Source organism: Xenopus laevis, chromosome 5L (genome assembly GCF_017654675.1).
Source record: "Xenopus laevis strain J_2021 chromosome 5L, Xenopus_laevis_v10.1, whole genome shotgun sequence".
NCBI lineage: Eukaryota > Metazoa > Chordata > Amphibia > Anura > Pipidae > Xenopus > Xenopus laevis.
This window is the reverse complement of record NC_054379.1, coordinates 170,760,052-170,786,392: the sequence shown is the minus strand read 5'-3', so window position 1 is coordinate 170,786,392 and position 26,341 is coordinate 170,760,052. Positions and strand designations below refer to the sequence as shown.

The 26,341-nt window shown below is 42.4% G+C and overlaps 1 protein-coding gene across 1 annotated transcript; it reads right to left on the bottom strand.

Annotated features, from left to right (window-relative positions):
* Positions 1–2,301: 2,301 nt before the first annotated feature.
* On the bottom strand, positions 2,302–25,761 carry LOC108717287. Its single transcript, XM_041563706.1, has 5 exons — positions 25,319–25,761; positions 22,058–22,231; positions 20,822–21,062; positions 20,147–20,268; positions 2,302–2,870 (listed from the first exon to the last, which is right to left on the bottom strand). The coding sequence occupies exons 2-5, from the start codon at positions 22,151–22,153 to the stop codon at positions 2,451–2,453; spliced, it is 879 nt and encodes a 292-aa protein (XP_041419640.1). The 5' UTR covers positions 22,154–22,231; positions 25,319–25,761; the 3' UTR covers positions 2,302–2,450.
* Between the last annotated feature and the right edge of the window lie 580 nt (positions 25,762–26,341).

Sequence of the window (26,341 nt, the reverse complement as noted above, 5' to 3'; positions counted from 1 at the left end):
TAGAGGAGCAGTAGTCAATGGAAGCATTTTCCTGTCTTCTAACATTTCTTTTTCAACACCAGATGGCAGGATTATCTCATTAAACGGAGAAATATCTTGTTGAATATAAAACTGCTGTTTAATAACTAAAAGATCTGTCTAGATACGTGCTGATAAGTATTCCGTTTTAATAATAAAAGTGACTTTTACAGTGACAACCTAATGTTCTAGTATTTATATATAGTGTGTGTGTGTATAATGTGTATATATTTAGCACTGTGGTGTATATACTGTATATATATAGATATATATTCGATAATAGGTATATTTTTCATCGTACTTGTAATTAATCAACATGCAGAATACAACTGAACCTTCAGAGATCTGGTGGAATTAAGAATACAGCAGAAACCTCCTTTGTGTAAGCTCCAGCTAGAGTTACTATTGTATATTATTAAAGGATACACTGCAGTCAGACCTATTTGTATTCTTTTATAAATCATTCAGCAGAACAAAGGCCTGAATAAAAACAACACTGCCTATGATCACTGGGTGATTAACATAATTATGTACAAAAGAATAGAGCGAGAATGACGCATTAAAAATATATTAAATAATAACCACTCTGCTTTCTTCATTTTCCTAGAAGCAAATATACGTTTAGCCCCATTCACCTTGGCTTCACACACCACTCCCATTTTTAAGGCACTTTTTCTTATGTTTTTAAATGTATTGTCACGGTCGGCACCCAACACCAGAACAAACACCAGGCACCCTGGTCTCGGCTCGTGCTTCACCAGTAGTGTGACCGCCTTTGGGCCTCGGGAGGAGCCCTCGGCTTACTTGGATGCCACCTGGACTTAAACGAGAGGTGCAAGATGAGGGTTCTGGACAGGCAGAGGGGCACGACTGTAGATAGAGTCTTTAAGGCCAAAGGTCACAGTACAAGCAGAGTAGGCAAATTCGTGGTCAGACAGGCAGAATCGAGGCAGGTAGATAGCAGGATCGTCAGGCAGGCAAGGGTCAAAACCGGGTAATCAATCAGATGGGATGAGGCAGAATCGGAATCAAACAACAGGCAGGAGTCAAACCAGAAAGTCAATCAGGAGGGACAGACGGAATCGGAGTCGGTTTCAGGCAAGAGTCAGGTTACAGAAGTCAGAGAAGTCAAAAGCCAGGCCGGGTCAAAACACAGAAGTTCAAAACAGAATTCGGGCAAACAGGTACTAGCACAAGGCTCAGGAACCACCAGGAAACTAATCCTATCACAGGCAAAGAATACAGTGTAATGGCCCTTTAAATACCCATAAGGCCTTGCGTCATTGCGTGCTGGCGTCACACGTCACAAGGAACAGAGGCGCGCCGCGCGCGCCCTTACCAGAACGTCACATCAAGGGGAAGACTGGCGTTCCAGGCGTCCCCGCCGGCCCGCTAGACCACCAGGGTAAGTTACTGTTACATGTATAATATATTGCTTGATAGATAGAGCGATAGATAGATGAGAGATAGATAGATAGATAATAGATAGATAGATAGATAGATAGATAGAGCGATAGATAGATGATAGCGAGATAGATAGATGATAGATAGATAGATAATAGATAGATAGATAGATGGATAGATAATAGATAGATAGATAGATAGATTGATAGATAGATAGATAGATAGATAATAGATAGATAGATAGAGATAGATAGATAGATAGATAGATAGATAGATAGATAATAGATAGATAGATAGATAGATAGATAGATAGATAGATAGATAGATTGATAGATAGATAGATAGATGATAGTGAGATAGATAGATAATAGATAGATAATAGATAGATGATAGATAGATAGATAATAGATAGATAGATAGATGGATAGATAATAGATAGATAGATAGATAATAGATAGATAGATTGATAGATAGATAGATAGATGATAGTGAGATAGATAGATAATAGATAGATAATAGATAGATAGATAGATAGATAGATAGATAGATAGATAGATGATAGATAGATAATAGATAGATAGATAGATAGATAGATAGATAGATAGATAATAGATAGATAGATAGAGATAGATAGATAGATAGATAGATAGATAGATAGATAGATGATAGATAGATAGATAGATAGATAGATAGATGATAGATAGATAGATAGATAGATGATAGTGAGATAGATAGATAGATAGATAGATAGATGATAGTGAGATAGATAGATAGATAGAGAGATAGATAGATGATAGATAGATAGATAGATAGATAGATAATAGATAGTGAGATAGATAGATGATAGATAGATAGATAGATAGATAGATAGAGAGATAGATAGATAGATAGATAGATAGATAGATAGATAGATACATAGATAGATAGATAGATAGATACATAGATAGATAGAATAAACTTATGAGATGTCATTTACTTGTATGTAGAACCTAAATGTTTGAAAAGCTGAAAGCTTGTAGGCACTGCTCTTACTCACAACAGTCAATTCCAGATAACAATCCTTTCCCAGTTGACTTCTCAATGTGCGTCAGACCATTTGAAGCCAGTTCTTTGTTAATTGTGAAGAGTTTACTCAGGATACTGACACTATAATTAACCCTATCATCCTTATTCTTATTTTTCACTAAAATCTGTGAATTATTTGGGTTGAGGGCAACACCAATCATTGCTTCTAACACTGACAATTCATCTCTAAGTGAAAGGTTCTTAAACCCAACAAGATCATCCCAGTTTTTCAGGCAATCGACAGACAGTTGTTTCTCCTCAATGTACTTGAGCATTATCTGCAGGCGCATATTTTGGATTATCTCCGCAATGGTTCTCGTGCTTCGCTCCTTATCTTGCAGAAAATTATCTTTCAGTATCTGGTAGAACTTCTTCTCCACAACCTGAAAAATAATAGATTAAAAAATATCAGCAGTGCAACTTTATCACATTTCCTGCTCACATTTCCTGCTCTAAATATCTAAAGAATGGGAGACAATATTTCCCTAGAACAACAGAGAATGAATGCAGGGAATAAAGCCCAAACCAAGTCTGTATTGTGTGTATGTACAATGGATCAGGCCCCTCCATGAATACAAGTGCGAAGTAATAAATTGCTTTCACATGCACCTTGTGTGTGCTACACAAACAATCAACTAGCAGGTAGGGAGGTTTTATTAGGAAAAAATGTTAAACTTGATGGAAGTGTTTTTTTCTTTGACAACTGGAATAATCATTGGTGTAAGCCCTTACTTACAAATTCTTCAATATCATGTCCCTTGCTCCCATCCAAAGCAGAATTCCAATTATAGAGAAGGTGGGAAACAGAAACCACAGGCACAGAAAACTGCTGCTAAAGTTGCCTTTATTGACCATGTTTTTTTTCTTTTTCATTGTACGGAAAAGCAGTGGTGTAACTATGGAGGAAAGTGCTGGGAAGGACAGGGACTATAGGGGGTTGCATTGAACTCATAGGCAGCTGCAATATATTTATGGCAAATGTCTTGTTCTAATACCTTAGGGGATCAATGTTAATGTGATGCCCAATAACCAGTCATTTCAGTAAATGACAGGATCCCAATAGAAACAGTCATTCCCACTGCTGGAAAGTTCATGTAGGAGAGACTCATATCATTCAGTAAATAGATCCCAATAGAAACATGTGACTCTATAATAACCAGTCATTCCCACTGCTGGAAAGTTCATGTAGGAGAGACTCATATCATTCAGTAAATAGATCCCAATAGAAACATGTGACTCTATAATAACCAGTCATTCCCACAGGCTTGTTAAAATGATCACATTCAAAATGTTGTCCTAGTGAATGACATTATGAGCAACAATCAGCATGGCTTTATGAAGGATAGGTCATGTCAGACGAATTTGATTGCTTTTTATGATGAGGTAAGTAAGATTCTGGACAGTGGGGAGGGGCAGTAGATCTATTTGGATTTTGCCAAAGTGTTTGATACTGTGCCCCACAAACGACTGCTTTCTAAACTAAGGTCTGTTGGGCTTAATGAAGTCGTTTGCACATGGATAGGAAACTGGCTACAGGATCGGGTACAGAGGGTGGTTGTTAATGGGACATTCTCTACTTGGAGTAAGGTTCTTAGTGGGGTCCCCCAGGGCTCAGTATTGGGGCCACTTTTATTTAACTTGTTCATTAATGACTTAGGGGAGGGGATTGTAAGTAATGTATCAGTGTTTGCAGATGAGACAAAACTATCAGCCCAATTAATTCCATCCAGGATGTGGCACTTGCATCAGGATCTTGACTAACTGGCAATCTGGGCAGCTAAGTGGCAAATGAGATTCAATGTTGATAAATGTAAAGTCCTGCACCTGGGATGTAACAATATCCACTTATAGCCTTAATGGGACTGCACTAGGCAAATCCATAATGGAGACGGAGCTTGGAGTCCTTGTAGATAATAAACTTGTCTGTAGCAAGTAATGCCAGTCAGCAGCATCAAGGGCAAATAATGGGCAGAGATTCACAGGAGTAGGGGGTCTGTCACAAATGGCACCCTAAACTCAGAACTGAAGTCAAGTTCCCAGTCTCAACTCACTTTTCAAAGACAGATTCAACAGAAGCTTGGTCTAGAACGGGTGGGTGTTGGTCCAGGGAGAGTTCAAGCAAGGTCAGAATAACAGGCAAAGATAAACAACAGGAATCAAAACAGAAGAGCATCCATGAGCTATGAGCATAGACCCACAATGGGCACTGATACCTTACCAACCTGTGTTTAAATAGCCAAACTTTCACACCAATATGACATCACTATATGCGCTGCACAATGACATCACCTGCACATAAATGTATAGAAGACTGCGGGTGTCCCCATCACTGCCCTACAGAACCACCAGATAACCATACATTACCCCCCCCCCTCAAGGAGGGGCCACCAGACCCCCAGGCTTGTCAGGAAAACTATTATGAAACTGCTTCCTAAGACCTGACATTAGAAGCAAGCAGGAATTTTCCTCTGGACCATAACCCTTCCAATGTACTAAATACTGCAACCTACCCTGCACAAGGTGAGAATCAAGGAGTCTCTGGACTAAATACTCCAGCTCCACCAACCCTCCACCAACACCAGAGGAGGGGAGACTGCTGTCAAACCTGTGTGGCCCACTTCAAAAGGGAGACATGAAAAGCATTAGAGATCTTAAGATCGAGAAGCTTGACGCAAACAGAAGAAGCGTTAATAGACTCCATGATAGGATATGGCCCAATGAACCTGGGGATCCTTTAATCTGATATTATTTGTAGATAACCAAACCATGTTTCCAATCTGATATTTGGGTGTCTCCCTACAAAATCGTCTGCTTTCTTTTGAGCGAATGTAGCTGGTGAAATAAAATCATGTACCCCACGCCAAATCCTCAAAAAATGTGTCAAAGTATAGTTAACAGAAGGTAAAGATAAACAACCACAGTATGTAAATGCCTTACATTGTAAACCACTAACAATGAAAAATGGAGATTACGTGGTAGATGCACGAGATGTATTATTATAAGCAAACTCAGGCCAAGGCAACAAGGATTGGTTTGTAGATATCAGGGTTTGTGTCATGTTCTATAATCTTTGTTCTTTGATAATAACCACTTATGGCTTAAATCTAAAACCCTGATATCTACATGGTTATCTGAAACATAACATCTTAAAAATTGTTATAAGGATTGGTTCACCCTTTCAGTCTGGTTTGAGGGCGATATGCAGAGAAAAAGTACAAATTGATCACAACCAGAGAGCAAAAGGCTCACATTTTTAGCAGAAGAAAGATGTAGAAGAGGAATGAAGTGACTCATCTTGCTCAACCACAACTCAGATCACAGTATTACGTTGGGAAATAGGAAGGTCAACAATAACATCCATAGAAAGATGAGTGCAAGGTCCGTCTGCAAAATGGATGTGATTGGATCAGTCCCTGAGGTAGGGTTCTAGAAGATTTGTATCTCTGACAAACGGAACAAGAGTTAATAAAATTCTGGACATCCTGTTTTAACAAGGGCCACCATAAATGTTGGGATTATAGCAACATAGTCTTATTAATACCAGGATGTCCTGCCATTTTAAAACTATGGGTCTCACAAAGAAGTCTTAACTGGAGCAACCATTTTAGCCTTAGATAAAAGATTAGTGAGATCCAAATCTAGTGCTGCCTCAATCACTTCTTTAGGATTAATGGAGAAATACTCAAAAGTCTCAGATTAGATTCAAAACTTCTGGAAAGAGCGGCAGACTTAACATTAGTAGAACCAAACCTGTAGATTAAGGAAAAACTAAAGCAGGTAAAGAACAAAGCCCACCTGGTCTGTCTATGGTTAAGCTGTTTTACTGACACAATGTACAATAAATTCTTTTGATCTGTATAGACCGTAATTGTGTGTTTAGCCCCCTCCAGCAAGTGTCTCCAGTCCTCAAAGGCCCATTTAATGGCCAATAATTCTGTTTTGCCAATATCATAGTTGGTCTCTGAGGAAGAACATTTTTTAGAAAAAAAAGCACAAGGCTATTATTGGTTATTAGAACATCTCCAGCCCCAACCTCTGAAGCATCCACCTCTATAATAAAAGGTAATGTTGTATGAGGATGATGAAGAGTGGGAGTGGGACAAATGCTGAGATATAAAAGGACATGTGGTTTGGCTATTAGACTTGCACCTTTTTCCCATAATTCCTACATTTTCAGTATAGAAAGGACAGGGAAAGGCGCAGAACACCACCCAGCCCCCACCCCACTAAAGCTACATACTTAATATACCAGGCAAAATCCCTCCCTCAACAAAAACAAAGTTGTGTTGGTCTGTGAAGTGGGGGTTGTGGTGGTTGCAGCAGGGGCTGAGTAAGCTGCATGTGTAGCTCCTGGCTTGGGGCATCTTCTGAAACTGGGGAGCACCCTGGCTGCAGCAGGGCACCCCACTTTGGCACCTCCTTGGAATCTACCCTAGCTGTGGCAGACTCCCTCCAACAGTTTGGATCTCCCTACCTCCTGGAGGATTGTTTATAACTGGACTCCCTTGAAGTATTATTATTCTGTGGACTTACCCAAAGGAACTGTTCCCCTTACCCTTGGAATTACCTGAAGGAACTCCCTGGCCTTGTGTTGCTTCTGTCTTTATTCTTTGGGTAAGGAGGTAAGTACAATAATCCTCTATAACCCTTCTCCTTTGATGAATTTGATGGATGGGATCATCGGCGGAGCAGGCCTGATCTGGGTCATCATATCATATAGCCATGGTACTGAAAAAAATGTCAGACCTCACCTCTCCAGTAGGAAAAGAGTGAGAGAGAAAACTGAGATACAGTTTGCATGTCTCCTGGAATGTAAAGAAATTGCTCCTAACCCCATTGAACTTTTCAGGGAAGGACATCTTAGGTTCAGGGAGACCCCTGTCACTAGTAGCAGGGGAAGGAGGTAGACCCATAGTCACTGTGGCAGGAGATTGAACCCCTGGGAGGGGCAGTTGCTGAACTGCATCCAGCCTAGCTGAGAGTCTCTGCAGGCCTTGGACCATTAAATCTTGTTTCCTCTCTTGTTCCTCTAGACACTGTAATAAACTGGTTAAGATCATCTCAGGTGCAACAGGAGCAGCAGCTGCGGGACCTTCAGTGTCAGTCTTGGATCCATTGTACTGTCATGAATGGCATAAGTTCCCAGACTCAGCTCACTTTTCTGCCTATAGCAGCTGCCTTTGGCTTTGGGAGGAGCCCTCAGCAAATCAGATTAGAGAAAACACAGTAAAGTTCAATGGCAGCTTCAACAGAAGTTTGGTCTAGAAAGGGCAGTGGTCAGTCCAGGCAGAGTTCAGGCAAAGTCAGAATAACAGTCAAAGTCAGAAATCAGAACAGAGCAACCAGGAACTATGAAACATAGACCTACAATGGCACTGATACCATGCCAACATAGCTTTAAATAGCCAGACTTTCATGCCAATGTGACACTACATGTGCTGCACAATGTCATAACCTGTGTATAAACGTATAGAAGAAATGAACATTAGTGCGCACCAGGGGTGATCCGGGCCCCTCCGCCGCCTGAGGCAGAAGCAGTTGCTGCTGCCCCCCCTCCCCCGGAAATTCGCTCTTTAAGTACCAGGAGCAGCATTTTTGCTGCCCCTGGTACCTAGTGGGGTGCTGCCGCCTGAGGCGACAGCCTCAACTTGCCTCATTGGCGAAGCACCCCTGGTGCGCACATTTGGTGCAAACAAACAGACTGCTGGTGTCCCCATTGTTGCACCACAGAACCAACAGGTAACCTTACAGGGTCATTCTTCTATAGAGCACTGGTAAGGCCCCATCTAGAATATGCCGAACAGTTTTGGTCTCCATCACTCAAACAGGACATTATTGTATTAGAGAGGGGACAGAGAAGGATGCTTTATTCACCAGTAGCTCCTCCCAGCAGACAGGAGGGAGCCAATGAGATTAGAGGAGGGAAAGGGGTGTTACAGGGAGAGCTGGGAAGTGAATCAGTGGTACAGGCTGATACATTAGATAGGTACAAGGAAGGGTCGGATGCTTTATTCACCAGTAGCTCCTCCCAGCAGACAGGAGGGAGCCAATGAGATTAGAGGAGGGAAAGGGGTGTTACAGGGAGAGCTGGGAAGTGAATCAGTGGTACAGGCTGATACATTAGATAGGTACAAGGAAGGGTCGGATGCTTTATTCACCAGTAGCTCCTCCCAGCAGACAGGAGGGAGCCAATGAGATTAGAGGAGGGAAAGGGGTGTTACAGGGAGAGCTGGGAAGTGAATCAGGGGTACAGGCTGATACATTAGATAGGTACAAGGAAGGGTCGGATGCTTTATTCACCAGTAGCTCCTCCCAGCAGACAGGAGGGAGCCAATGAGATTAGAGGAGGGAAAGGGGTGTTACAGGGAGAGCTGGGAAGTGAATCAGGGGTACAGGCTGATACATTAGATAGGTACAAGGAAGGGTCGGATGCTTTATTCACCAGTAGCTCCTCCCAGCAGACAGGAGGGAGCCAATGAGATTAGAGGAGGGAAAGGGGTGTTACAGGGAGAGCTGGGAAGTGAATCAGGGGTACAGGCTGATACATTAGATAGGTACAAGGAAGGGTGGATGCTTTATTCACCAGTAGCTCCTCCCAGCAGACAGGAGGGAGCCAATGAGATTAGAGGAGGGAAAGGGGTGTTACAGGGAGAGCTGGGAAGTGAATTAGTGGTACAGGCTGATACATTAGATAGGTACAAGGAAGGGTCGGATGCTTTATTCAACAGTAGCTCCTCCCAGCAGACAGGAGGGAGCCAATGAGATTAGAGGAGGGAAAGGGGTGTTACAGGGAGAGCTGGGAAGTGAATCAGGGGTACAGGCTGATACATTAGATAGGTACAAGGAAGGGTCGGATGCTTTATTCACCAGTAGCTCCTCCCAGCAGACAGGAGGGAGCCAATGAGATTAGAGGAGGGAAAGGGGTGTTACAGGGAGAGCTGGGAAGTGAATCAGGGGTACAGGCTGATACATTAGATAGGTACAAGGAAGGGTCGGATGCTTTATTCAACAGTAGCTCCTCCCAGCAGACAGGAGGGAGCCAATGAGATTAGAGGAGGGAAAGGGGTGTTACAGGGAGAGCTGGGAAGTGAATCAGGGGTACAGGCTGATACATTAGATAGGTACAAGGAAGGGTCGGATGCTTTATTCACCAGTAGCTCCTCCCAGCAGACAGGAGGGAGCCAATGAGATTAGAGGAGGGAAAGGGGTGTTACAGGGAGAGCTGGGAAGTGAATCAGGGGTACAGGCTGATACATTAGATAGGTATAAGAAGGGGTTGGATGGTGTTTAGCAAGTGAGGGAATACAGGGATATGGGAGATAGCTCATAGTACAAGTTGATCCAGGGACTGGTCCCATTTTGGAGTCAGGAAGGAATTTTTCCCCCTCTGAGGCAAATTGGAGAGACTTCAGATGGGGTTCTAGGTGCTCTACAGGAGGCAGATACATTGGTGAAACAGGAGAAAAATTGGGCACAAGGATGAACCATCGCAGACATAAAATCAGCAACAAATCATGTGATACACCAGTGGGGCAACATTTCTGCAGTCAACATCACAGACATAAAGGACATGCAGGTGTTAATTCTAAAAGGGAACTTTAAAACTGAAAGGGAAAGGAAGATTTATGAATTGAAATGTCTGGACTTATTTATCACAATAACACGGGTCAGGTTTCATGTGACACTGTGTGACCTGACTGAATCCAGACTCCTGGACTATTTACAACTCACCCTAATTCATTGTATTATGTCTACAATTAATCTCTATCTGTAATTTCCTAATTTATTGCCTTTCACTGATCTAACAGAATATATGCTGAGTCTTTCTACCTTTCATTTGTATTTTGCCTGAGGAAGGGGCCTTGGTGCTCTGAAAGCTTGCAATCTAATTGTTTTATTGTTAGCCAATATACGTATCACTTCTACAAAACTTTTTGTATTTGTTTGTTTTTTTATTTGTTATTTTTGCCCCACATAACAAACCTCTTGTTTATTTCCTAAAATAAGTCCAGTTTTTTCATAACCTCCAGCAGGAACAGTTGTGCACTTACCTACTGTGTATTGCAGTGTAATTTGATGTGGTTATACAGTTGGACGTTTCATAGATTGATTGCTTTTTTGTATTCTATAATTCTGATGTATTGTTGTATATTATATTTCCACAGTCTGCTGTTTGTGTATTGTTTTGTAACTCTATGGCTCTTTAGTTTCTTGTTTCATAAGATACATCAGATGACTGTACATTAAATAGCTTTGTGAAATTCTTTGCTCGCTTGGTAAGTTTCATAACATTAGTGGGAAAAGAAAGTTTGTGAAACAAATACCCATTATTAATAAGATAAGAGTAATAAGAGTCGGTGATAACTGAACTCTGCACATTATCATTTTCTCTTAGACACAGGTTAGTCCTGTTGGTCAATTACCTGTAGGAGTTATACAGTTTTCTCTCTGTATCTATAATTGTTTCACACATTTGTCTCTTGTTAGATAAATTGCTATTATGTTAAAGGAATACATATATTGGCCTGTACTGGGTAAAAGGGTCTGGGAAATGTAACCCACGCTTGCAGGGACATGTAATGATATAGTACAATAGTGTTTCAGGTATTTCCCATGAGCATTTTCAGGTTTTAACATCAAGTATGTCAGGGACTGTGATTCATGAGATGACTCTAAGTTACTACACAGGCAGTATCCAGCTGTAAGCCGGTCCTGATGTAGGGAAAAGTCACAAGAAAGTAAAATGTTATTATACTGTCCATCCCAGTTTATGTTTCTTGTTTATTAGCCTATTAGGATATTATTAGCCTTTATTAGGATATAATTGGTTCCTTAACATTGTCCATTCCATAAATATCACCATAGCAAGGCTACAATTTAAAGGGGACCCGTCACCCAAAAAAATTGTTCAAAATCCTATTTTATTACATTAGTCAAGCAAAATGAACTTTAATTACACTGTATAAATTGTTTCAATCCTGTTTAATTCAGTCTGGAAATTCATAATTATAACAAGCAGGCAGCAGCCATATTGTGGGACACTATTATTAAGACAAGTCTTGTATCATCTCAGAATCTTGTTTGTGCACCAGAATGGGGGAGCTGATGTCCATCCCCATGTCCTGGTTACACAATTAAATGGTGAAGAGATTGGGGGGAATGTGGGGAGAGCAGTGACATGTAGGAAGTGCTGAATGGAAAGTGAAAGGAATTGCCTAAGGCAGGGCTGTCCAAATGGCGGCCCGCGACCCCCCTTTCTTTGGCCCCCCAGATGCTGTGTCTGTTTACCATATGTAAAATATAAAATGTATCACTGTAGAGATAAACTGCACCCTGCATTGTTTAAACCTCAAATTCAGACTAATCCCCTGTATCACACCTGTAATCCCCCTGTATTGTTCACACCTGTGACACCTCTGTTGTTTGTATCCTAAAGCCCCTGTACTGTTCTACCTGAGACCCCTCTATTGTTTCTATCCTAAAGCCCCTGTACTGTTCTACCTGAGACCCCTCTATTGTTTCTATCCTAAAGCCCCTGTACTGTTCTACCTGAGACCCCTCTATTGTTTCTATCCTAAAGCCCCTGTACTGTTCTACCTGAGACCCCTCTATTGTTTCTATCCTAAAGCCCCTGTACTGTTCTACCTGAGACCCCTCTATTGTTTCTATCCTAAAGCGCCTGTACTGTTCTACCTGAGACCCCTCTATTGTTTATATCCTAAAGCCCCTGTACTGTTCTACCTGAGACCCCTCTATTGTTTATATCCTAAAGCCCTGTACTGTTCTACCTGAGACCCCTCTATTGTTTCTATCCTAAAGCCCCTGTACTGTTCTACCTGAGACCCCTCTATTGTTATATCCTAAAGCCCCTGTACTGTTCTACCTGAGACCCCTCTATTGTTTCTATCCTAAAGCCCCTGTACTGTTCTACCTGAGACCCTCTATTGTTTATATCCTAAAGCCCCTGTACTGTTCTACCTTGAGGACCCCCTCTATTGTTTCTATCCTAAAGCCCCCTGTACTGTTCTAAACCTGAGACCCCTCTATTGTTCTATCCTAAAGCCCCTTACTGTTCTACCTGGACCCCTCTATTGTTTCTATCCTAAAGCCCCTGTACTGTTTCTACCTGAGACCCTCTCTATTGTTTATATCCTAAAGCCCCTGTACTGTTCTACCTGAGACCCCTCTATTGTTTCTATCCTAAAGCCCCTGTACTGTTCTACCTGAGACCCCTCTATTGTTTATATCCTAAAGCCCCTGTACTGTTCTACCTGAGACCCCTCTAATTGTTTCTATCCTAAAGCCCCTGTACTGTTCTACCTGAGACCCCTCTATTGTTTATATCCTAAAGCCCCTGTATTGTTCTACCTGAGACCCCTCTATTGTTTCTATCCTAAAGCCCCTGTACTGTTCTACCTGAGACCCCTCTATTGTTTCTATCCTAAAGCCCCTGTACTGTTCTACCTGAGACCCCTCTATTGTTTCTATCCTAAAGCCCCTGTACTGTTCTACCTGAGACCCCTCTATTGTTTCTATCCTAAAGCCCCTGTACTGTTCTACCTGAGACCCTCTATTGTTTCTATCCTAAAGCCCCTGTACTGTTCTACCTGAGACCCCTCTATTGTTTATATCCTAAAGCCCCTGTACTGTTCTACCTGAGACCCTCTATTGTTTCTATCCTAAAGCCCCTGTACTGTTCTACCTGAGACCCCTCTATTGTTTATATCCTAAAGCCCCTGTACTGTTCTACCTGAGACCCCTCTATTGTTTCTATCCTAAAGCCCCTGTACTGTTCTACCTGAGACCCCTCTATTGTTTCTATCCTAAAGCCCCTGTACTGTTCTACCTGAGACCCCTCTATTGTTTCTATCCTAAAGCCCCTGTACTGTTCTACCTGAGACCCCTCTATTGTTCTATCCTAAAGCCCCTGTACTGTTCACCTGAGACCCTCTATTGTTTCTATCCTAAAGCCCCTGTACTGTTCTACCTGAGACCCCTCTATTGTTTATATCCTAAAGCCCCTGTACTGTTCTACCTGAGACCCCTCTATTGTTTATATCCTTAAAGCCCCTGTACTGTTCTACCTGAGACCCCTCTATTGTTTATATCCTAAAGCCCCTGTATTGTTCTACCTGAGACCCCTCTATTGTTTCTATCCTAAAGCCCCTGTACTGTTCTACCTGAGACCCCTCTATTGTTTATATCCTAAAGCCCCTGTACTGTTCTACCTGAGACCCCTCTATTGTTTCTATCCTAAAGCCCCTGTACTGTTCTACCTGAGACCCCTCTATTGTTTCTATCCTAAAGCCCCTGTATTGTTCTACCTGAGACCCCTCTATTGTTTCTATCCTAAAGCCCCTGTACTGTTCTACCTGAGACCCCTCTATTGTTTATATCCTAAAGCCCCTGTACTGTTCTACCTGAGACCCCTCTATTGTTTCTATCCTAAGCCCCTGTACTGTTCTACCTGAGACCCCTCTATTGTTTCTATCCTAAAGCCCCTGTACTGTTCTACCTGAGACCCCTCTATTGTTTCTATCCTAAGCCCCTGTACTGTTCTACCTGAGACCCCTCTATTGTTTCTATCCTAAAGCCCCTGTACTGTTCTACCTGAGACCCCTCTATTGTTTATATCCTAAAGCCCCTGTACTGTTCTACCTGAGACCCCTCTATTGTTTCTATCCTAAAGCCCCTGTACTGTTCTACCTGAGACCCCTCTATTGTTTTCTATCCTAAAGCCCCTGTATTGTTCTACCTGAGACCCCTCTATTGTTTCTATCCTAAAGCCCCTGTACTGTTCTACCTGAGACCCCTCTATTGTTTATATCCTAAAGCCCCTGTACTGTTCTACCTGAGACCCTCTATTGTTTCTATCCTAAAGCCCCTGTACTGTTCTACCTGAGACCCCTCTATTGTTTCTATCCTAAAGCCCCTGTACTGTTCTACCTGAGACCCCTCTATTGTTTCTATCCTAAAGCCCCTGTACTGTTCTACCTGAGACCCCTCTATTGTTTCTATCCTAAAGCCCCTGTACTGTTCTACCTGAGACCCCTCTATTGTTTCTATCCTAAAGCCCCTGTACTGTTCTACCTGAGACCCCTCTATTGTTTCTATCCTAAAGCCCCTGTACTGTTCTACCTGAGACCCCTCTATTGTTTCTATCCTAAAGCCCCTGTACTGTTCTACCTGAGACCCCTCTATTGTTTCTATCCTAAAGCCCCTGTACTGTTCTACCTGAGACCCCTCTATTGTTTCTATCCTAAAGCCCCTGTACTGTTCTACCTGAGACCCCTCTATTGTTTATATCCTAAAGCCCCTGTACTGTTCTACCTGAGACCCCTCTATTGTTTCTATCCTAAAGCCCCTGTACTGTTCTACCTGAGACCCCTCTATTGTTTCTATCCTAAAGCCCCTGTACTGTCTACCTGAGACCCCTCTATTGTTTCTATCCTAAAGCCCCTGTACTGTTCTACCTGAGACCCCTCTATTGTTTCTATCCTAAAGCCCCTGTACTGTTCTACCTGAGACCCCTCTATTGTTTCTATCCTAAAGCCCCTGTACTGTTCTACCTGAGACCCCTCTATTGTTTCTATCCTAAAGCCCCTGTACTGTTCTACCTGAGACCCCTCTATTGTTTATATCCTAAAGCCCCTGTACTGTTCTACCTGAGACCCCTCTATTGTTTATATCCTAAAGCCCCTGTACTGTTCTACCTGAGACCCCTCTATTGTTTATATCCTAAAGCCCCTGTACTGTTCTACCTGAGACCCCTCTATTGTTTATATCCTAAAGCCCCTGTACTGTTCTACCTGAGACCCCTCTATTGTTTATATCCTAAAGCCCCTGTACTGTTCTACCTGAGACCCCTCTATTGTTTCTATCCTAAAGCCCCTGTACTGTTCTACCTGAGACCCCTCTATTGTTTCTATCCTAAAGCCCCTGTACTGTTCTACCTGAGACCCCTCTATTGTTTCTATCCTAAAGCCCCTGTACTGTTCTACCTGAGACCCCTCTATTGTTTCTATCCTAAAGCCCCTGTACTGTTCTACCTGAGACCCCTCTATTGTTTCTATCCTAAAGCCCCTGTACTGTTCTACCTGAGACCCCTCTATTGTTTATATCCTAAAGCCCCTGTACTGTTCTACCTGAGACCCCTCTATTGTTTATATCCTAAAGCCCCTGTACTGTTCTACCTGAGACCCCTCTATTGTTTATATCCTAAAGCCCCTGTACTGTTCTACCTGAGACCCCTCTATTGTTTATATCCTAAAGCCCCTGTACTGTTCTACCTGAGACCCCTCTATTGTTTATATCCTAAAGCCCCTGTACTGTTCTACCTGAGACCCCTCTATTGTTTCTATCCTAAAGCCCCTGTACTGTTCTACCTGAGACCCCTCTATTGTTTCTATCCTAAAGCCCCTGTACTGTTCTACCTGAGACCCAGACTGAAACTGCCACATTGTTCTCCTGTTCAGACTTTATACAAAATGCTAATGGGGCCCAGCTCTGTGTGACTGTATGTAGTACATATTAGACTGAGAGCTTTCCCTGTCTCCTGCTCTCTTCTCTCTTCCCTCCCTGCAGGGCTGGAACTAGGGGCAGGCAGGGTAGGAGCCCACCTAGGGCGCAATCATGGGGGGGCACACTTTTAAGGGGAATTTCCTTTCTTTCTTTTCTAAACCCTGATTTGCTTGGCCTTTAATAGTTTTTCAACTTTATAATAGTGAGTATGTTTTGGCTGATGCTGGCACAGGTACAGATTGGGGGCAATATAAGGGATTGGCTGCTGCTGGCTCAGGTACATGGGGCAATATGGTGGCTGCTGGCACAGGTACACACATGTTTGAGGGCAATATGATGGATCTTTGGCTACTGCTGGAACAGATACAAATCGGTGCAATATGATGGATTCTTTTGGTTGCCGCTGGCATAGGTACAGATTGGGGGGTAAAAATATGATGGATGTTTTGGTTTATGCTGGCACAGGTACAGATTGGGGCCTGGGGGCAATCTGAGGTATTGACTGCCATTGGCATAGATACAAATGGAGGCAATATGATAGGTGCTGGCACAGGTACAGGGGGCTATATGACAGGACTGGGTGGGGGGGGGCACTGATTGAAGCCTTTGCCTAGGGTGCAAAAATACCTTGGCCCGGCCCTGCCTCCATGTGTGTGCCATTCTCTGCTTGGCCAGTGCTGCTTGTGTTTGCCTTTCTCTGCTTGCCCTACACTACCTGTGGAATGTAAGACTGCTAGGGGTTTGTTCTTGGGGTTTGTTAGCATTTGGAAATTGTTGTTAGGGGCCCCTAAGGTGTTTAATCATGTGTTGGGGGATTCCTGTATTATCCACAGGGGAGGAGGAGACATATGGATTTAAGGAAATGTTTTAACATGACTTCAATGTCTCACATATGAGAGATGAGGGATTTCCCTGCAGTGATCACCAACCATTTGGTTTTTTGGTGTCTTACCACCATTACTGTGGATATGATCTTAAACGTTCTTGTGGTAATATGGGTGTGGTTTACATTGGGTGTGGTTAAAAAGGGGGAGTGGCCAGTACTGACTTCCATTATCGGCCCTCCACCATATAGGCCAGTAACATTTTGGCCCTCGGTACCACAGAACTTGGACAGCTGAGATGTTTAAATGAGTTTACAACAGCTATGAATGCTTTAATAATAAATAGAAATTGGTTTTTATGTTTAATTTGAAAAGGACTTTTGTTATACAGATTTTTGTGTCTCCGTGACAGGTCCACTTTAAGAGAAACGGGATCGTTTGATCACAAGGGCAGCAGCCAGCATAGCAATAATTTCAATATAACAGTAGTGATGGGCAAATTTATTCGCCAGGCGCGAATTCACGGCAAATTCCTGTGATTCGCCGCCGGCGAATAAATTAACAAAATTGCGCGTCAAAAAAAATGGACGAAAAGTGTTTAGCTAAAAACGAGATGACGGCGTTGTTTCGCTAATTCTTCGCCGTTTTGCGAATTTTGCAGTAAATTTGCAAATTTTTCGGCGAAACGCCCCAAAATTTGCCCATCACTATATAACAGATAATCACTGGTTTGGAGTGAAACTTTCCATCTTTCATGTACAGAACCAAGGTGCTGTCCATTTACTTCTGATACAGTGATCATCCTATTTGGAGGTTCATGAGTTTGCTTTTCATGATGTTTAATGGTTTGTGACAGTTCCCTAAGCCTAGCCCTCTGCTCTCCTGCTCATCTGTCTTATTAGTTGCTTGGTGAGGTCAAAATCTTTTTGTTATTGTTACTTTTTATCCTTTATCTTTTCATTCAGACTCTCCCTTTGTCATATTCCAGTCTCTTATACCAACCACTGTATGGTTGTTAGGGTAAATTGGGCCCTGGCAACCAAATCATCTCTGATAATTCCAAACTGGAGAGCTGCTCAACAAAAAGCTAAATCATTTTAAAACTTTTTTTTTAATTTTTTTTAAAATTTACACCAATATTAAATATATTCAAACAAGATCAGTACCTTTCTCTTCAAGAGACATGTCTGCTGGGTATTTATTTTTACATACTCTTTGTATTGTAGCCAAGAAAACAGGAAATCTAAAGGACAAGGTGATAGTTAGGGACTGTAATCTGCACAATAACAGGAAATATTTTTGAAGAAAGCACAAAGGCACATTAGGGTTTAACAAGTGGGTGGGTACTTTAAGTCTGCTAAAAATCATTTTAAAGGGATGCTGTCATGGGAAAAAAACATTTTTCAAAACACATCCATTAATAGTGCTGTTCCAGCAGAATTCTTCACTGAATTCCATTTCTCAAAAGAGCAAACAGATTTTTTTATATTTAATTTTGAAATCTGACATGGGGCTAGACATATTGTCAGTTTCCCAGCTGCCCCAAGTCACGTGATTTGTGACCAGATAGCAGCTCCCTGACACAAGATAACAGCTGCCTGGTATATCTAAGAACAACACTCAATAGTAAAATCCAGGTCCCACTGAGACACATTCAGTTACATTGAGTAGGAGAAACAACAGGCTGCCAGAAAGCAGTTCCATCCTAAAGTGCTGGCTCTTTCTGAAAGCACATGACCAGGCAAAATGAGCTGAGATGCACCTACACACCAATATTACAACTAAATACACTTGCTGCTTCAGGAATGACATTTTATATTCTACAGTCAATTATTTGCAGTGTAAACAGTGTCATTTAGAGATAAAAACGACATCATAAAAATCATGACACACCTTTAACATTAAATAAACCCAATAGGATTGTTGTGTCACCAATTCCTGTAAAGTGTGAGTTTGTCCGTGCAAACACAAATTTTGAGGCCAAAGCACACAACAAATTGTGGTGCGCACAAAGAATTTTGGGTGAAAACACTGTGCAAAGAATTAGAGGGAACATACATTGACACCAATGTGGATTCATCAAAAATCAAGTAGAATAGGAAGAACTCCAGCACGCCAGATTATCTGCAATTCATTTATTTGGGATAGTGGTTACACAACATGCAGGACTGGGCCAGATGGGCCGGGTGCCCCAGACAAGTGGTCAGCTGTGTCGCCCCCTTCACTGTGCGCGTGCATACGTGACTGTGCGCATACTTTAGCACACGCATGCACGCTGGGAGTAGTCTCACAGCGCATGCAACCCTGATGCCAGATAGGCGCATGCGTACACGGAACAGGACGGCAGACTGGACAGGGGTAGGGAGCACTTAAAGGTACGTGCTGGGAGCCCCCCCAAACTTTCGCCCTAGGCACCTGTCTACTCTGCCAACCCCTAGTTCTGGCCCCGATTAGGAAGGCCTTTAGTTTCATTGCACATCTTTCAAAGTTGCAACAACATCAGTAATGAGTATAAAGAGTTCAAGAGAGAAATGACGCAGCATGACTTTGAGGGTTTTTACTATATAACCCCTTAAATGTACTAAAATCACTACTTTAATTAAAAAAGCCCACCCAAACTCTCATGCACACGTTTACCTCATTTATCATTAAAAAAAACTCCAACATTTTGATAAAAAACTTGAATAATTGAAGAAGAAAGAAAGAATTTATTGAGTTTGCCACCTGAAATACTCAAATTTTTTGTGCTATTGCCGATAATAAAGGAGTTTGTCTGAAATCAAACTGAACAGAATATTTCATGGTTACGTTCATCAGCATGATTTAAAGGCGTCAGCAGTTGCTTCAGTGGCCATTTTGATCCCTTATGTACATTATTGTCTGTTGTCATTGACGTACATATTAATGGATGACTTATGGCAGTGGCTGGCACATCCCCCCAGGACTCTGGATTTGTCATTACTAAGGGGGCTCCAGAAGCAGCGGTGGCCAGTAAGCATGAGGATTGGCAAGTATGGCCATTTCTTCTCCTAGATACACTCAGAAGTCCAGCTTAAAGGTGAGTTAGGGAAAGATTTAAGGTGAATAAGTATTTGCTGTCCTAGATATTCTGGAAACTATGAGTGAATAACTGACAGGCCAATGTTACTTATATCTGTACTTGTTTCATGAACTGAGGTTTGGCCCTTGGACTTACAAAAGTTTACAACCACTGACATAGAAATAAAGCACATGGGAGACTTGGAAGTCAGTGTTTAACTACAAACCTACACAGTTATTCTTTTATACTGAGGGGTAAGTAGAGGAATCCTTACCTCATTGTACTCCACTTGGCGGTGACTCTCTTTTCTCATTCTGGTTAAAGACTCCAGTATTTTTGAGAGATTCTCTTTCAGTCTCTTATTCTCAGTCTCTTCCTCGTCTTTTTCTTGTTTCCCTTTTATAAAGAAAGATGTATCTGTTACTGAATAGGGATGTGGTAAAGGTCCCTGAGTATGTGAGGGTTCATTAGAAGTCTATATCCAATATAAGGACCATATCAACCCAGTGGGTAAGTATTTTGGGTGGAATGTCTCCTTTAAATCAGTAGATGTAGTATTATATCAAACAACCTCTTCTTCTGTCCCTTTCCAGCTTTCAAATGGGGGCCATTATTCCCAGCTCCTATTACTTCTGAGCTACAATTGTATTTTACTATTAAGTATATTTCTTTTTAGGCCACTTGTATTCATTTTCTAGTTTCTTATTCACAGCCCTGCTGGTTGCTAAGATATATTGGACCCAGCAACTAAATAGCCATTGAAATACTGAAGCAAACTGGGAGTTGCTGAACAAATAATTAAAAACCCATAAAATAAAAAAATGACCAATTGTAAATTGTCTCAAAATATTCCTGCCTACACTATACTGCTAAGTACCCATTTCAGGGTGAAAACCAAATCTTTGGGGATAACTAAAGAGGCAGCTTTCAGGTTTAACCCCAGACTCACCATAATTGGGGCAGGTAAGTATTTCGTTTCTACTATCACCGATCAGCTCCAGCTCTGATTTGTCACTGCTTTTTTCCCGGATTGTGATGGTTCGAAAGTGTAACCCATTGTACCGCCAAAACAAGTCATAGTGATAGAGGCACTCGTCTGATGTTCTGTCCCCTTGTTTCACGAAGATGTTACTCTCCTGGGCATATTGGTCAACCTGTACCATCTGTCCTGCACAGAGAATCCCATGCTTCTATGAACAACAAGAACAGGACTGGTTACTGCTCAGCAGGTTTCCTCTGTCCAATCCCATCACCCAATGTTCTAAGTCTAATGTGCTGAGCCAGGACCCCCTCTAATACAATACATATAATCAGTGGTGTAACTAAAGTGGAAACAGACCTGTAGTCTCAAGGGGGGGGGCAAGAAACTGGGGGGTCCAAACAGTGGGGTCAATTTCCTCTATAGCATTTAAAATACCCCTCCCTGCTACTCTTTATTTGGTTGGGCAGGGGGTTGCGGGTGGGAACTCTATTCGTACAGGCACCTCTGAAACAATTTTTGGCAGTTACATCCCTGCACACAGTTGCCCCAAGTCCCCTTGTTAAAGCTCTGCAATGTCTGAATTCTACAAGCAGAATAAACTGGGAATGGTCACTAAATGCCACCCCAGTGGCCCAGAAGTTCTGATTGGCCCCCTTACAATCCATAGCTAAATTGGTCCCACCAGGCATGTCACGTCAAAGTCTCTTGTGCATTGATGACCAAGGCTGATCCCTTTCTGGCTCACAAAATTGGTGGCCAGTAGTTGAGTTTTTGTCCAGGTTGTGCCCTGCTCAATGAAGATTCTAGAGACTGACCAGCAGCAACCACCAATGAGAAGCAGTAGCCGTGCCCAACTCTGGTAGCCCAGGTATATTCACACAGTAACAGAATAGTTAGTGGGACGTACGAGGAACAAATGGAGGAAGGTAAGTACCATGTGCAGGTGGAACCTGGAGATATATCATCTAATAATAATGGGGCCCCATATGAAGCACTAATGGTTTTCAGATTTCACCCCAGTTGGTTCCACATATGGAACTTTACATTATTAAAACATTCCTGTGACTTACTTGATGCAGAGACATCTCCCAGCCACTAGAGGGCACTGCTCCTATTGCTACTCCTCTAGCTGATCTAGTCATTGGCTAAAGCTCCTGCCAGACACACTACATGTAACAGGTAAGTACTCGAGGTTCCTCTTACCTGTACAGTTTTCCATGAAGCTTGATAGGAGCAAACGTAGGAAATGGGATAAGGGGTTTCATTTTTTATTTCTATCTTCACCCAGTTGCCCCCCATTGTATTGGAGTCTTGACTTCTGGCTCTTCAGTGGTTCCTTCTAAGAGACAGGACAGTTGATTGGAGACTGTGGGGCCCCTAAAGAGAAGACATTTTCTCATTATAATTCTGCATTTGACCTCAGTAGTTCAACTGGAATTCGATTTCTGCTCTGCCAGTCAGTCCAACCAACTAAAGAGAGTCACCTTCTCCTTTCCCCAATATCAACTCATTCCACTCATAGGAAAAGCAACTGGCTCATTTACTACTGGCTTCCTTTTATTGGGTAAATCACTTGTAACGTAACCTTTAGTATGTTGTAGAATTCCCAGATCTTAGTAACCTTTCAATTAGTTTCAATCAATTCAATCAATTTGTTGTCTTCTTCTATGACCCCAAAGTCAAAACAACTTCTTATTGTTACTTTTTTATTCCTTTCTGTTCAGCCCCTCTCCTATTGATTGTCCAGTCTCTCATTCAAACCACTGCCTGGTTGCTAGGGAAAATTGCACCACAGCAACCAGATAGCAGCTGAAATTCCACACTAGAGAGTTGCTGAACAAAAAGCTAATTTGTTCAAAACTGGAAAAAATAGAAAATGAAAATCAATTGCAAATTGTCTCAGAATATCAGATCACATGATCTACATCACACAAGAAATGACTTTAAAGGTAAAATGTTCCATTAATGATAGACATTGTTTTAGTGCCTTGCCGGAAGTAGAGGGGATGGACTGTGGTAGGATATTTGGAGAAGTTAGGTCAGTGCAATTGGTTCTTGGATTCCTATGAAATAATATATAAAGGTAAAGCACAGGAGACCCATGTGAAGGGAATGTCTACTTTGCAGTAAGTAAATGAGACCTATGTAACAGGGAACCAAATAATGATTCTTTTAGTTGCGGGAACCTCTCCCCTCATTGGGGCAAATTCACTAAAGGGCAAAGTGACTAAAGTTGGTGAAAATTCACCAGCGTTATGTCATTTTGGTACTTCGCTGATTTACTAACGGGCGTAAATTCGCTATCGAAGGAGATAGACTCTATCGGTACTTCACTCCCTAACGCCAGGTGAATTTGCTCTCTAGCGAATGGACGTAACTACGCAAATTCACTAAGATGCGGATTTTACTGAACGTTGCGAAAGACTTGCCTTCACCACCTCAGACCAGGCGAAGTGCAATAGAGTAGATAGGAGCTCCTCAAAAATAAGTTGAAACTTTTTCTAAGTCCCAAAAAACGCTGGCGACTTTTCAGTTTTTCAGGGTGATAGGCTGCAAAACAGCGTAACCTTTTTTAGGGTACCCGGGTTCCCCCTACATTTCCTAACATATGGAACATAAACTATACAGTGGGCTCATGTGTAGGGCAATATAACAACTTTATTTTATTTTATTAAGGTCCTGGACTTGTGTAATGTAATGTATTTGCTGCAACATATACGTCCATTCAACTTTAACTTGCAAATTAGCCAACGATATTGAAAATTCGGCATCATTCGATGCCCTGGACACAACTTCGCATTTTAGGGAACTAGCGTTATCCTGGCAAACATTTTCAACTGGCAAAGTGTTGCGATGTGAGCGGAGCCGTTGCTGCGAATTTTCGGAGGTTGGTGAATTTGCCCCATCCTGTGCTCTTCATGTATATCACCCCTTGTTTCCTTTGGTTTTACCCATTGGTACCTGTTGCTGTAAGGTATTGGGGATGTAGTTAATAACACCCCTCTAATAGCAGGTCTAACTGGGGGCCCCAAGTACAAAGGGAGAGGACGAGGTGGAACAAATCATAATCCCAAATAACATGGCAGAAGGTGGAGCAGGTCAGTTATAGGCAGTGAGGGGCAGCAACAGTAACCCATGGTCAGTAAATGACCCGAAAGTCATGAACTCACCCAGAACCTCACAGGGTAGAACCCTACACATGAGCCAAGAGTCAAAGGAGATCTGGCCCTTTAATCCTGTGTTGGTGCTAATTGCTTTATGGCATTGCTGTCACATTGTTGTGACTTCTTTGTTATACAATGACAACACCATTGGCAGAACCCTGAGAAGCTTTGTGTAAAGCAGCAGTAATTGGGCCCCTGCTATAGAGAATGGGGAAACAATACAATTTACTCTGAAGTGTTATTTTCCTTATAGTCTGGTATTTAAATAGTGCCTAGTATGTAGGACCCACTTGTACCCCTCACCTTCCCACAACTTAGAGAAGCCCAAGGTATCAGCCCCCTCAAACACTAGGATACTTAGAGAATTCACTGGCACACAAGGCTGCAGCAGTGGGGTAAACCCTCACAATTTTATTTGCATAAAGTGCAACGTTGCCAGTGAATTTTCTGCTTTATTTAGTGCTGCCACATTCCCTCGGTGCTGTACGGACACTATACATCATTTCCCATCATCCTTCAATCTAAGGTCCCTATAACATTCCCATCAGTCCCTGCCCCAGTGAGCTTACAATCTAAGATCCCTTTCACATTCCCATCAGTCCCTGCCCCAGTGAGTTTACAATCTAAGGTCCCTATCACATTCCCATTAGTCCCTGGCCCAGTGAGTTTACAATCTAAGGTCTCTATAACATTCCCATCAGTCCCTGCCCCAGTGAGCTTACAATCTAAGGGCCCTATCACATTCCTATCAGTCCTTGCCCCTTATCTGCAGCTGTGGCTGTTCTGGGCTCTTTGCCAAAAACCAATTAAGTTAAAAACTTTGTTTCTTTTTCTGGCTGTTCAGTGCAGAGAAAAACTGGACTTTCCAGTACAAATGAGGGACTGTGGGTTGAGCTGTCAAAAGATGGACTGTCCCTCTAAAAACGGGACAGTTGGGAGGTGTGTAACAGTTGGGAGTGCTGATTGTATTAGTTGCACATTAATTTTATATAAACAGTCCTTTAGTTGACCAAAGTCTGTGTGTGTGAATTATTTCTGTGTCCTAGTGGGGCACCCCATAGGCGCAATCCCAGATCCCACTAGTATAGTGGGATCCCACAAATATACTTTCTTCCTTTTTTGTTCTATTACTCAATGTAATATTGCACATTCCCTGCATATTTCATATATCATTGGTCGTTTCTATGCGTATGGAATAATAAAGGGAAGTTACATGGAACAAAGCAACACAGTGTGGGGGAGGCACAAGAGAGAAACCAGATGAAATAAGGAAAAGTCCATTAGTGAATGTGAGCGGTACCTGCTGGAATGGATCAGTCCAGAGAGATCCCAGGGAGGAGACTGAAGTAACAGCTTGTCAGATGGAGCTGAGTCTGGAGCTTTGGGGAAGTGACTGTTCTGCCTCTATATTTATATATTCACTATAGAAAGTGAAAGTCACTGGGTGTTCCCGTTATTCCCCTCAATAACAATCCACTTACAGGAATTGCTGCATAAGGTGAATCTACAAATACTGACTTTAGGGGGGATGAACAGTTATGCACACTGAAGAGTGAGAGAGGGAGAGGGAGAGAGCGGGAGAGTGACAAAAGGCCAAATAACACAAAAAATAAACAAAGTCAAAGATCAATACGTCTGTGACTGGAGGAACGCAATCTAAAATTCCCAGAAAATTTCTATCTACCAATCACTGGGGAGAGAGTACAGACTGGCCCCCAGGTCTGGACTGAGAATTAAAATAGGCCCTGCTATTTCAGGTACACAGAGGCCCTTTCAGCCCCCACCAGCCCACTAAATAGTGACTTTCTATGGCATCTTATAGCAGCCCCTCTGGCATTTGCCAGAACCCACAGATTGCCAGTCCGGACCTGCTGGCCCCTGACGAGAAAGAGAGCGAGAAGGAGAGAGAGAGAGAGAGAGAGAGAGAGAGAGAGAGAAGGATCCAGACTTTAAACAGAGACTGTATGACATTGATATACAGATCCTCCTGGAAACATGGGCCCGGGCAGAGGATGAATCCTTGGTACCCATTGGCTACAGGGAGTTTTTGGTTCCTGCCCAGAAGAATAAAAGCACCAAACAGGGCCGCTGTTCAGGAGGGGTATTAGTCTGGTACAAGGAGGAGCTGCAAGAACATATTAGAGCAATAAAGAGAGGAGTCAGTCATATGTGGATAAAAATAAGCAGCACATTATTAACCTCTCAGACAGACATATACCTGTGTGCAGCATACATCCCCCCACCGGAGTCCCCGTATTTCAGGCCAGATAGTTATGTGATCCTAGAAAGGAAGGTCTGACACTTCCAGTCCCTGGGCCGAGTG

What these genes read in the sequence shown, in the direction of transcription:
- LOC108717287 (XM_041563706.1), bottom strand. Translation starts at nt 22,153, where the DNA reads ATGGGGGGCAACTGGGTGAAGATAGAAATAAAAAATGAAACCCCTTAT. An exon ending in ACTTACCTGCCCCAATTATG is followed by an intron (nt 20,269 to 20,821) that starts GTGAGTCTGGGG and finishes TCTTTATAAAAG; the next exon opens with GGAAACAAGAAAAAGACGAG. An exon ending in GCCAAGTGGAGTACAATGAG is followed by an intron (nt 2,871 to 20,146) that starts GTAAGGATTCCT and finishes ATTATTTTTCAG; the next exon opens with GTTGTGGAGAAGAAGTTCTA.